This window comes from Scatophagus argus, chromosome 3 (assembly GCF_020382885.2).
Source record: "Scatophagus argus isolate fScaArg1 chromosome 3, fScaArg1.pri, whole genome shotgun sequence".
Classification (NCBI taxonomy): Eukaryota; Metazoa; Chordata; class Actinopteri; family Scatophagidae; genus Scatophagus; species Scatophagus argus.
This window is the reverse complement of record NC_058495.1, coordinates 17,805,908-17,818,608: the sequence shown is the minus strand read 5'-3', so window position 1 is coordinate 17,818,608 and position 12,701 is coordinate 17,805,908. Positions and strand designations below refer to the sequence as shown.

Sequence of the window (12,701 nt, the reverse complement as noted above, 5' to 3'; positions counted from 1 at the left end):
TTACTACTCCTCCTCCAGCACACACACTCCCCTCCATCTTGCCTCTTGGCAGTGTCAGTAGCTGGCCAGAACATTGTAAAACAAAACAGGAGGATGAAACTGTCTCTGAAATGGCCACATGTGATGTTGGAGGCCAACTAATCCATTTCCAGGGACACACTGCATTCAAACAGTAGCCAAGCTAAATGACCAATTAAATATAAAAGTGAGGGCTTAATTGGTGTTGGCCAATTTGGAGTGACACTGTGCAATTAATGTTATAGAGAAGGTACGAAGGAGACTGTTGGGAGGGTCTGTGTACCTTGGTGTGTTAATTCAGCAATTCAAACCAGTATGTGTGGCCAAGACCATTTTGTGGAAAAGATGGTGTGGAGAAAGGAAGGCGGAGGTGTAAAAAAGTTAGGTGAAGTGAGAATAAGATGGGAGGAGAAAGAGAAAGACCGCATTGGGAGACAGAGAGAGTGGGCGGGGAGCGAGGGAGGGAGTGAAAGAGAGGACTGGAGGTGGGAGGGAAAAGAAAGAAGATGCACAAACAAATGCTAGCCTTGGGAATAGATGCAATCAGCTCAGTCAGTCAGCTAATGACTAATTCCATGGAGAAAAGAGAGGAGCAGAAAGAGACTAGCAATGGTGTGAGTAAATCAAAGAAGGGAAAAACAGAGGGGCCATGTGAAAGAGACTAGAACTGAACAGGGAACAAGAGACAGACAGGGAGAAGAGAGATAGATGCATACATGACTAATTAAAGACTCCATCAACTTGAAATATTTGAACCAAAGGAAAGGGTGGATAAATATTTTACCATGAAGAGGAGACAATTAGCTCTCTCTGTCTCTCAGATTTAACACTCTGGATGGGGAGAGAAAGAGGAGGAATGCATGGAAATAGGAAGAGGCGGTGAAAAAGAAAAACTCTGTGTGAAAGTGAATAACGCTGCACCCAGCGAGCCTCCACTTAAATGCCTAATTCTTCATTTTTAAGGACTTAGTAGATGGAAATGGTAAAGCCACAAGGTCAACTGCACCCATAATAGAGCCATTAGCTGTTTCTTTGCTAACTCTGCTAACACTAAAAACAAGAACCTAAGCCATTGCTGGAACAACAGTTACTCCTCTTAATTAGCACTAAATGAAATCCCAGCTCAGTAATTAGAGTGGACTTGCTGCCATGCAAAAACTAATAACAAACGAGCCAAAGAAAACCGAAGTAACTTCACTTTGGCCAAATGTTAGGCTAAAAGATTAGCCAGAAGGCATTAGACCAGCATGGAAGATTGGCTTTCCGCTTGGCTATCACCAAGTCTAACGCTAACAGGATTAGCCACAGGGTCAGAGCAATATGGTTAGCAGTGGTCAGGAGACAAGCAGGCTAAAAACAAGCAAGCTGGGGGCAAGTTACCAAGCCAGCTAACATTGTGACAAGGCTTCAGGCTGAAGCTTTTCCCCCTCGGGGGGAGGACACAGGGCAGGGGGGTAATTAGTTAGACGGCGGGAGACGCCACCATGCTGTGTGAGAAGCATCAATGCAGAAAGCTGTTGCATTTGGAGTTGTTTGTTTGTGCGCATGTATCTCAAGGGTATTTGAGAGTGTGTGTGTTCGTGTGTGTGTGTGTGTGTGTGTGAGTGAGAAAGAGAGAGAGAGAGAGAGAGAATGAACTTCATGCCCAGCTTGAAAACTGTGGCTCTGAAATGCTCCCAAAGCATATGACACACTTGTAGCAAAACACACTTCAGTAATCGTATTTTCTAAATAAACACCGAATGCAAATGTCTGCGGGTCCGGGTGAGCAGAAATGTGTGTGTGTTTCTGTACACACAAGAGTTATTTGTTTCTGTACACACAAGCGTTAATCATCTTAACGTCACTAAACCAGAGGAACTAATCAAAAACAATCTATTAAAAATCTATTAGTTTGGCAATGGGTAATCTGATAAGCGCGCCACAGCCGCTTCCCATCCGAGGGTGTGTATACATGTGCATGCCGCCTGCATTCTTCACAGAAGATTAGCTAATATGATAGCAACTCACATATACACTCATTTAAACACGTCATTTGTTACAATGGAGACAAAGAAAACCCTCACACCCTGTTAAAGGAAACATTAAAGTATCTTTATTCCTTATCATGTGCTTCTTCTATGCAAGCATATCTCTCTGTAAACAGCTTGTTGTTCCCACCACTTTGCGGCTAAAAGGTTAGGTAGCCTCCATGTGTAGTTGTTGGAGGCTTATGGAGAGCTGCACAGCCATGTGAAAACGGTCTCTTCTAAGCCAAGGCATGTACTGTGGGGCTACTGGGCTTAATTGAAAGGAAATTAGTGTCTGAAAAATTGTGTGAGCGTGTGTGTGTGTGCGCGTGCGCATGTGAAAGAGAGAGGCAGCCACTGTGCCAAAGGTGATTCATGCCCGCTGTGCCACTCATGCCGAACCCTCCGGACACGGTGCCACCGTCGAACGTGGCCCAGTATGCATTCAGGTTTTCATATACCTGCATGAATGTGCTCATCTTCGCTTGTTAGCTTGAGATGCGACATCCCTTCTGGTGTCAGTATGTGCGCGTGCATTTGTGTGCGGTCATGTGCCAACCGAAGTGAGAGTGCACATGGAGCCTTGGCACTACACCATCTACCAGGTGTGCTGTTGCAGTTGGCACGGACAGAGCTTTGCCAGGACACTAAATCCCTTTCTCTACCCTCAATTTTACTCCCAAAAGGCTCAAATATTGTTCCATGTCAACACTAAATGACAATTTACTGTAAATGTGACCAAAAAATTGTGACCAAAAACTTGGCATTAGAGAACACTTGCCAAAATTGGCAGAAATACAAAAGAGCAAAAAGAAAGTAACTTTGCGAACATATAGGATATGAAAAGCAGGGATTCTTTGATGTTCTATCCCGAGATGTCTGATGGAGATGACCTAGAAACAGGCTGGCCTGGCCCTCTCCCTTGGATCATGTGAGCATCCCCGCTTGCATCCAGACTCTTCTAATCTTCCCTTAAAAATGGATTCTAGCGTGGCGCATTTATTATTCATCTCCCTCGCTCTTTTCTTTTTTCCTTCTGTCTCCTTTTCTCCGGGCTTTCTCTCTCTCTCCCTCATCTACTCCTCACTTTGCCTCATTAACCCCTGCTAGTGGTGAATTACAATGGGAAGGTAGAGGCAGTGAATGAGTGCTGCGCAGGGCAGTCACACACTGTTGGACTGGGCTAAAGTGCATTAGCGCTGAGATTATCAAGGACTGAACTGTTCTCATCAGTGGCATTAGCCAACACAGGACCTCACTGTAACTCAACCTGCGCTTTACCCGTGATTAGCTTTGAACATTTCATACTGTACTGATGAAATGACTGGGTAATAGATGGCAGTGAATTTATAAGTTATTTGGTAAGATTAGCTAAGAGTATAATGAACTTGCAACGGTGTCCCATAATGTCACCAGTGCTTGGTAGTGAGACAGGAAATATGGATCACTATGGCAGATCGCGCTCTTGTGAAATAAAGGTATGGAGTTAGAGACACTGGTTTAATGAGACCGTGCCGGTGGAGTTATGTGTGTGTGTGTGTGTGTGTGTGTGTGTGTGCGTGGAGGAGATGGGGTTGCATTAAATCTTTTAAGAAGACCCCTCATTAATGTCTATACTTACAACCTAAGCGCTACAACCCATTTTCTAAGATGTGAAAGTGTGCGTGTGCAAAACTGTGCACATATTATTACATGCAAACTTCCAACATGTACCAACATGTATGTACATTAAAATGTCTGTACTCTGTAAGCGTGTGTGAGTGTGCAACCATGTGCTCTGCCTTTCTCTTTAACGAGAGAAAATGATTAGAGAAAAATAGAGATCGCTACATCTCAACACACACACACACACACAACGAAACACTCAACTATTATCAGCGAGAGGGATCTTTGATCATAGGCAGAGACAGAAAGACAGAGCGGAAAGAGAATATGTGAGCAGCAGATGAAACACAGAAAATTAGAGAGGAAACAGACACAGAGAGGCGACGTGAAGAAGCAATGGATGATTCCTTTTACTTATTCATAACTGGTTTTATGGTGATTATTTTAGTTAGAATGACAGTTATGCATGCCTTTTAGACATTGTTTAAGCTTAAAACATCCAACAGTCCACGTCTGTTTCTCAGGGCGGCAACACCCAAGGGCCTGAATTTACGCATGTTATATTCTGTAAAGTCACCCTCAGGCCCAGGCTCAAGCATGTCGACAGGGAGATGTTGTTTGTGCTTTGTTAGGTTTAGGATGACCACGCAAGAGGGCATGACGACAGACGGGAGAAAGACTCGGACTGGCAATGACCAGAGATAACCATCGGCAGGACAGACACGTGCACAAGTCCTCCTCTGTTAAGCCTGTGCGCCGCAGTCACCCTGGCTGGGATAAGACAGGCGAGAAAGCATACGTCTTTGGTACGGGAAGTTAGCTGGCCAGCTAGTTCGTTTTATTGAGATGATTTCATGCTAGGTTGCGTGCTAAGAGAGGGTCCTTGTGGTGAGAAAGATATACTGTATATGCTTGGCTCGTCGCACTCACATTATGGCTTAACTGGGCTGTATGTAATTGGAAAATGCCATTTAAAAGCTGTGCTGTCAGGAGAGAGAAGAAACCCCTGCAGAAAATGACACATTTTACTGTTAATTTGGGAACATCCTGGTAAGATTGGATGACTGATGGCACTCTGGGAAAGCGCTAAATTAAGTGGAAAAACTCAGTGCTAAATGCAAAGGGTAGATTATCCGTTTTGTTTTAAGCGCATTGATCTCAACTTCTATTCCCTCCACCGTATCTGATCCCTTTCATCACTCTCAGTACCTCCATTTCCCCCGCCTCTTTCTCATCCATTCTGCATTTGTGTTGGTGTGTGACCACATGCAGTTGTGTGAACTAATGACCGAGGGCTACCAAACCCCTGCACAAAGCCAGCCTCTGTGCCACTGCCCGGGCCAAACAACTCGTGGCTCGGCCAGCTGAGCCAAATGATGACACACAAACACATACATACACACACACACACACACACAGGAACAAAGTCACTATGATATATTTTGTGATTAAGCTTTTCAGCTGGGAATCTTCTCAAACAGCAAGATAACACACACAAAGAGGGTGAGAGAAAGATTTTACACACACACACACACATCATTCCTCCCAGACTACATCTATGTGTCAAATGTTACTGGTGTGTTTCCACAGTGTGTTTTTATGTTCCTTTTTTGGCTGGAGATCCTCTTTGTAAAGGCTGGGAGGTGGACACAGATATTCAAATGCAAACCACAGACACACGTGCCCAGAAACACACACACAGACACACACAAACACACACAGGGGAGTTTGACAGGGCAGCGTTATGCACCAGCAGAATAACAATGATCAGTCAATTAGGCCGTGACATGGTCTCTTGATGGCGACACCGGCAGTCCCAGAGGAATACATCAGTGGCTTCACACACCAATATACACACACAAATGACAAAGTGTCACTTGTTATTAACCCCTGCAATGCCACGTGAGCAGTGTGATTACTATAAAAAAAACTGTGGATATAAGCTCTAGTGCTGAGTCAAGTTATTATTATATCATATATCATATAATACAATTAATCATTTAGCCAACCAAAAAACATCAAGATTTAAGAGTGACTGAACATTTACTTTGTAGAACACGAATGTGCTTTTCTTTAAGAAATAACAAGAAATAGCATTGACTTAACTTCATGTCTCGCCTCTCGGCTCTGTGCATCTGCACAGTAATACAGGGCAAGCTAGCTAGACTTGCTAGCTAGACTAGCTAGTTAGTTCAATTTCGAAACAGGCTAATTATGGAAACCTGACATTACAGCAGTACAACATTATGCAGTCCAGAATAAAGTTACAGTGCTGCATGGGCCTTGTAGCGGTTTTTATTTTTTTGCCTAACAGGTCTTATAGTGGAGTCACTGTGTTGAGTTTAATTGTATGGCTGCATGTGTTTATTTCAGTCTGGGCAAAGCGCAAACCTCAAAACACAAAGACACTTTTCTCCTCTTGTAATTATTTTATATTGCTTAACTTCTTTTTCTTTTGCCCATCCTTAATAATAGCTGTCTTACAGGATCTGATGTCAAGAGGCATCGTTCATAAAAACTAACTGTGCTACTGCAGCCATTACATATCAAATCCCATCTGGCCCTCGACTGCAGCTGCTTAGCTGATGCCATCATGCTCTCCTGCTTTACGATGACAGAACTGATAGGGGTTCACGTTCTTGCTCAAGGACACCTCAGCAGACACAGCGCTAATCAGTTTATGGAAACACTTTGGCTGGTGCAGAGGTCAGTCGTGTTATCTTTTTGGTTATTTGAAAGAATCCTGTTTGGAAGGACTTTTATTCTGCATTTCTTTTTAATTCATATCCATATAATGGTCCAGTAGCCTATGTTCTGTTTTTTTGCGCCATCATCCGTTAAAACTTGTTAGGCTTGTGTTGTGACTGCGTGGTCCTGCTGTTGTTAGAAGGTTTGCTTCGCTGGTGCCTTGTTTGGATGAATGAGCACTGCGCAGCATCTCCATCACCACACCCGCCTGACACTGTGCACGGAAAACATCGTGCACTGGGGGCTCCTCCTACCTGACACACTGGCTGTGTACACACAGCAGATGGCTCGAATCGGCCCCCGATGAAGGGCGCAGCTGAGGAGTCCTGACGCGTGCTTGTGTGTAAATGTGTGTTCGGTATCAAAAAGAAGCACTTACAATAAGTATTGGATTATCGACAAGGATGCGCTCTCTTGTCTGGAGTCCTTAGGCCTCCCATTGAGATGCAACTGCGTGCGAGTGTGTGTGTGTGTGTGTGTGTGTGTGTGTGTGTGTGTTGGGGGGGGGGGGTCACGGTGAATGCCTTTTCATTGTCAAAGCTCAACAGTGCCTTAAAGTAAGAAAGTGGCAGAGAGAGTTGGCTGAGGTAACAAGAGTGTTACTTCACTGCCCATCTGCCGACTGCTTTACTGCACAGACAGAGGTGGCTTAGTTTCTTTTGGCAGGCGGTAACAGTGAGATATGGTACAGTATATGTAAAGCTGGCATGCTGACAGAGGAGAAGAGACAGAGGGTGACCAATGGCAGGCTGGGCCAAGCAGGCACAGATAATCAAACAGTAAAAGTGAACGGAGGCTTTTAATCCAAAATATTAAGTGCAGTGGATGGCCAGTCCACTGCTGTGTCCTTGACCACAGCGGTGTCCAGATGACCGCTGGAATGAGTTAATCACACCAGTGGACGTCACTTCTCTCCATCACTTCCTTCTGTCCTCCGCCTCCCCTCGTTCTCCTCTCTATCTGCTCCGTCTTTTTAATCTATCGCCCTTCCTCTCCTTGTATCCTTTCCTATCTTTGTCCCATCCAACCAGGACTCATAAGTAAAAGCTTCCCGTGCTGTGCATGCGTGCGTGCGTGTGTGTGTGTGTGTGGCCAACAGAGCACAGAGGGACTTCATTAGTGCATTAAACATGTTATTTGTGCCACCGTCTTGTTGCTCTAAACAACCTTGGGCAATCCAGTTGGTTAAAAATAGACTGAGTGTAGATAACGCAAGATATCAAAGCCATCTGAAGTCCAGCCAAATGAGGAATGATGAGATGCTTCAGGTAAAATAATATTACTGAAAACAGAAACATCTTCCAGGACCCTGGTCAAGTCATTTGGAACACACTGGTGGTTTATTTTATTTACATATATATATATATAGCCTTGATAACAAAAGATTTAAGATTAACTTTGTACTTGGTAACAGTGTTTGTTTTTTTTAATGTATCAATCCCTCCTCTCTCTGACTCTCAAACTATGGCAGAAAAACTAGAAAACTGCCTTCTTTTTAGTACAATCAACCATCCTGCCAATATTCTGCATGGTTCTCCCCTTCTCTCCCCTCCACACCCTCAGGCATGCCTATATAAACAGCATTCAACACTAGTGCTCTCCAGAGGAAAGTGTTAAGAATAGGAACGCGCTCCGTCTTGGCATCATGGTCTGCACGCACTCCCACAAAACTGTCAGAAGCGAAACACTCTCATGAAGAAACTCAAACACCTTACTTCACCGAAGGCAATAGGGACACAAATAAAATCACTTAAGGAAAACACAGACTTGCAGAAATGCAGCGCAGAAGAGGACGAACACATGCTGAATCAGAAAGGAAGAATCTTTTCCCATTTTTCTTCATCTGTCTATTTAATATACTGTCTTTTTTATCTTTCTCCCTTACTGTCAGTTGTTTCAGTAGTTATTTTTTCATAGCAGGATTCAAACTGGCACTGCCGTGAGTCTGCTGCATGAACGTGTGTGTTTGTGTGTGTGTGTCTGAATGTCAGGTTTTAGATATTGTTCCTTCTATGCAAATTGAATATTTTCCAAGACCAGATTTCTTGTTGTTTTGGGGATTTTCTGTCTGAAACAGAAGGCAGCCAAAAGAACTGCAGGCTCTTTGGCTCGCTCTCTCTCTCTCTCTCTCTCTCTCTCTCACACACACACACACACACACACACACACACACACACACACACACACACACACACACACACACACACATTATATACCTCAACAATCTACTGTGGCATTGCTTTCCCAGGTGATGTTCTACACACAAACACACACACCTCAACCAGGGTGCACACCAGCACAGAAGGAAAGACGTGATGATAGCTAAATAAAGGGACTATTGCCAAGCTAAGTGAATGGGCGTCACTTTGACAAATGCGCAGTGCTGAATCTTAGACAACATCATATTGTTTGTTGTCTCTTGCTCCCTCATAAACACACACACACAAATCCACGCCATCACCAGCACACACATTATTATGCCCCGTGTGAGTGACAAACACACAAACACAGCGTGCATACACAAACACGAATTAAAGGCACACAAACACACAGGCTGATTATACATTCATAATATTGAATGGATGGCAGGTCTTGAGCAGTGCAGAGAGAGACGGGGTGAATTCTAATGAGCCACCATTTACCCCGAGAGCTCTGTCCTCCATAGACCAGATACACACACACACAAACACACAAAGACATGACAAACAGTAACGAACACCCAGGCTGCACACAGGCACATTACACAGGGAGAACTATAGCCATGTGACGATGTACAACTGTGCACCGAACATACATCCAACAGAGACAGTTATGTACAAGACGATCATTTCAACTAGGAACAGATTCAAACTGTCACTGTGTTACATCAGTGCAGTTAACGATCAACAGCTGCATCAATGTGGCCAAAATCCACACCCAACAGTGACACAAACCTTGGACTTCTAGCGTACAAACGAAAACGACTAAAGAAATCCACGCCTACACCGCTCTGAGGGAGAAAGTCTTATCAAGCCAAACTGAACTGAAAGTCAGACTCAACCACAGAATGCTCAAAGTTAAAAAGCCCATCCGTCACCTCTCTGTCCCATCATGTTATCTACGCACCTGAATTAATCCCCACTACACAGCTGACCAGAACAGAAAAGCCATTCACCAGTCATAGCTGTTGGATTGATTGAAGGCGAGCTCTTAAAATTAGGGACACAGCACCAAGTAACATTTTATGTCTGACGTGACTACCATGACAATCAGTGAGGGAGTGGCTCTAAATTGCTTGTTAAACGAACACGTTTTAGAGAGGCACTCGAATGGAGCTGACAGCATTTAATCTTGGTGGAAAAAGTGGCTCCAAAGTGGCTCAAGTAAATGTTCATGGATTAAGCTGCTACCAATGGCTGAAAAGCTACTCGCCATTCAGAACGGAGGAAAATGTCTCTACACGAGTTACATCTCTGAATGTCTTTGAAATGACAAGTATTTCCATTCATCTACAGCGCTAAAAGTCAACTGACATTTTATTCAAATGATATGGAAAATAAATTCCACATATATACAAAAAAAAACCCCAAAATGACTAAACAAAAATCCTACCTTCTTCAGTTTGCCATTACGTGTGCCCACAAAAGCCACAGTGTTGCCGCGGTAGTCGTACGCCGCCACCGAGGTCATACCATCATCTTTGTCGATGAAGAGGGGGGTCCCCTCAATGGTGCTGGTTCCCCCCAGAGGTTGGTTGAAGTCCTGGCCGCAGAAGTTGTCATCTATCTGCAGCGGCTGGAGGAAAGCAGAAAAGATAACAAGTTTGACAAAAGAACTTGTTCAAAATTCAATTCTGACTGAGAGGAACATTTGGATTAATTTTGTACCTTAGTAAGAAAAATGTGTGTTGTGTTCAGTTGCGTTTTTCACAAGAAAAACATGAGGTTTCAGTGGATTTTTTGTGTATTAAGATGTTTAGACTTTAGATTAATTATGACAAAGGGAAAGGTTGAAAAGAAAGGTCATGACAAACGCCCAACATATTCACATTCTTCTGTAATGAGAATGAAGGCACAAACTATACATACAACTACAGCACGTAAACTATATTTTATCTTGTGCATTTTTTTTCTCTGATTCAGTTTCACACAGTTCAATTCAAATATTTTTTGGGAAGTCTTATTTGTGTTAAATGGTTAACGGTACAGAGAGAAGAATGACCAGGAGGCAGCAGGGAGTGAAACAAAGGTCCGAGGACAAAACCCAACACATCAAGTCTACTTGTGACTTGTTTTCGTATCACAGTGGGAGAACAGAAGGTTACAGCGGGGCTATAAGATCGGTCATCCAACGCCACTGCTTTTATTTGATTATCCGCCATGTTAAGTACGCTATTCACACATGAGCCATTCATAAACACAAACTCCATTCTCCCAAACCGAATCCCACCGTGAAAAAACCTTCAGCGTATTCTAAAGCGTTCAGTCACGGCCGTGACATGGTGGTAATGCTGGTGACCACGTGACAATATCTGCAGCATTCCCGTGTCACGAGGGGGTCCATCGCCCAGGGCAACTCACTGACCCATATGATGCCTGAATCATGCGTGTGAGGATGTACGCACACACACAAATTCACAAACATACACACAGAGTTGCCCGTTCAGTAGTTTTGAAGTGGTTTTGCTAAACTAACATATTTTGTGCCTTTGTACAGATTTAAATCAGTTATCAGTGTGGTCTGACTAATGTTGAAATGATTAGTTAATTGATCAAAGTGATGAAAAACTGAAAAACTGATGGCAAGCATCCGATAACCGATAATAAAAGTAGTATCGATGTGCATAAGGTTTGACAATAAAAAAAAACAAAAATTCCTTTTTTGATGCTGTTTTGGCCACACTGTTTTTGACAGAGTAAAAGTGTGTGAGAACATGTGAGTGTGCAGGCGTGTGTGTGTGTGTGTGTTTCAGACGCAAGGCTGCTGATTGACTGCTAAATGTGGAACTGAATGGGCATCAACGTGTGTCAACCAGAGCGAACAAACACAAACACACACAAACACACACACACTGGGAGAGTGTGTAAATGACAGTGTAATCCACAGTCTTATCAGTACATCATCTGATTGATCCACACAGGAGAAAAGATAACACCTCCCTCCCTCTCTCACTCTCTCCCTCCTGATCTGCCTAAATTGCCTGCAGCTCAGCACGTCAATAACCCGTTATTCTGCCTTTTTCTACTTTCTCGTGTCTCCTTCCAGCTACTACAGTAACTGAGCAAACATCAATATCTCCTCTCTGTCCTCTTCTACCTCCATCCATCCGTCTCTTCTCAACCAAACACTCTGCATCTCCCTCTTCGTTCAACCCTCCTTAGCAAGTCTCCCTGCGCCTCCATCTCTCACTCAGTCACTCACCCTCACACACACCTCTCTGGACCTGATCTTGTGTGCAGAGGTGAGAGAGAGTGTGTGTGTGTGTGTGTGTGTGTGTGTGTGTGTGTGTGTGTGTGTGTGTTGTGGTAGGGCTTTTAACGGGAGTCAACAAAGTGCTTGCTCTCTATTTCTTCCTCTGAACAGTGATGTTACATTGTAAGAGCAACAAAAGAAGGGAAGACATTTTAATTGAAGCTTGTGTGTGTGTGTGTGTGTGTGTGTGTGTGTGTGTGTGTGTGTGTGTGTGTGTGTGTGTGTGTGTGTGTGTACGAAAGTGGGAGACAGGAACACACACAGCCATTACCTGAAACAACTTTCTTTTGTGACCACTAATGGCCGGGGGGCAATTTCTTTCCTCGGAACAAAGGCAACTGACGACACGTACCGACAAACACACGTGAGGACTGGTAGACCAGTGTGCACACACACACACACACACACCCCAAGACACACATTCAACAAAAGGATCCGGTTTGTTCGTGTAGACGCACAGATTTGGCAACAAAACAATTCCCATTGTCTTCATATGACATACAACTAGGGGCAACAATTTTAAACCATATAGTCATGGGAGGGAAATCCATCAATCTGGACTTAAGTCAACCACACATACGCACACACACACACACACACACACACACACACACACACACAGACACACAAGAGCTGGTCAGCCATCATAGCCAAAGGGAAACAATTTAAAAGGGTTAATCCATCTTCTACAGAGGAGACTAACTGTCGAAAATACTGTATACAGTAGCCCCTGGAGTCCATAAGGGTTAACACACACCACTACACACGCAATGCACACACTAACACACACACATAGTAGCCCATATAGGTCTCTCTGTGGCACTCAAGGATAAAGGTGCTATAGCATTCCTGCAGGTCTGGAGGGTTAAA

The 12,701-nt window shown here is 43.9% G+C and overlaps 1 protein-coding gene across 4 annotated transcripts in view; it reads right to left on the bottom strand.

Moving 5' to 3' along the window:
- Positions 1-12,701, bottom strand: part of LOC124056666 (plexin-A1-like) — a 181,150-nt gene that overhangs the window by 120,622 nt on the left and 47,827 nt on the right. For all 4 annotated transcript variants that reach the window (XM_046384335.1, XM_046384337.1, XM_046384336.1 and 1 more), the window contains exon 3: positions 9,972-10,154. In XM_046384335.1, coding sequence (XP_046240291.1) covers positions 9,972-10,154 — 183 coding nt within the window. The remainder of the gene's footprint in view (positions 1-9,971; positions 10,155-12,701) is intronic.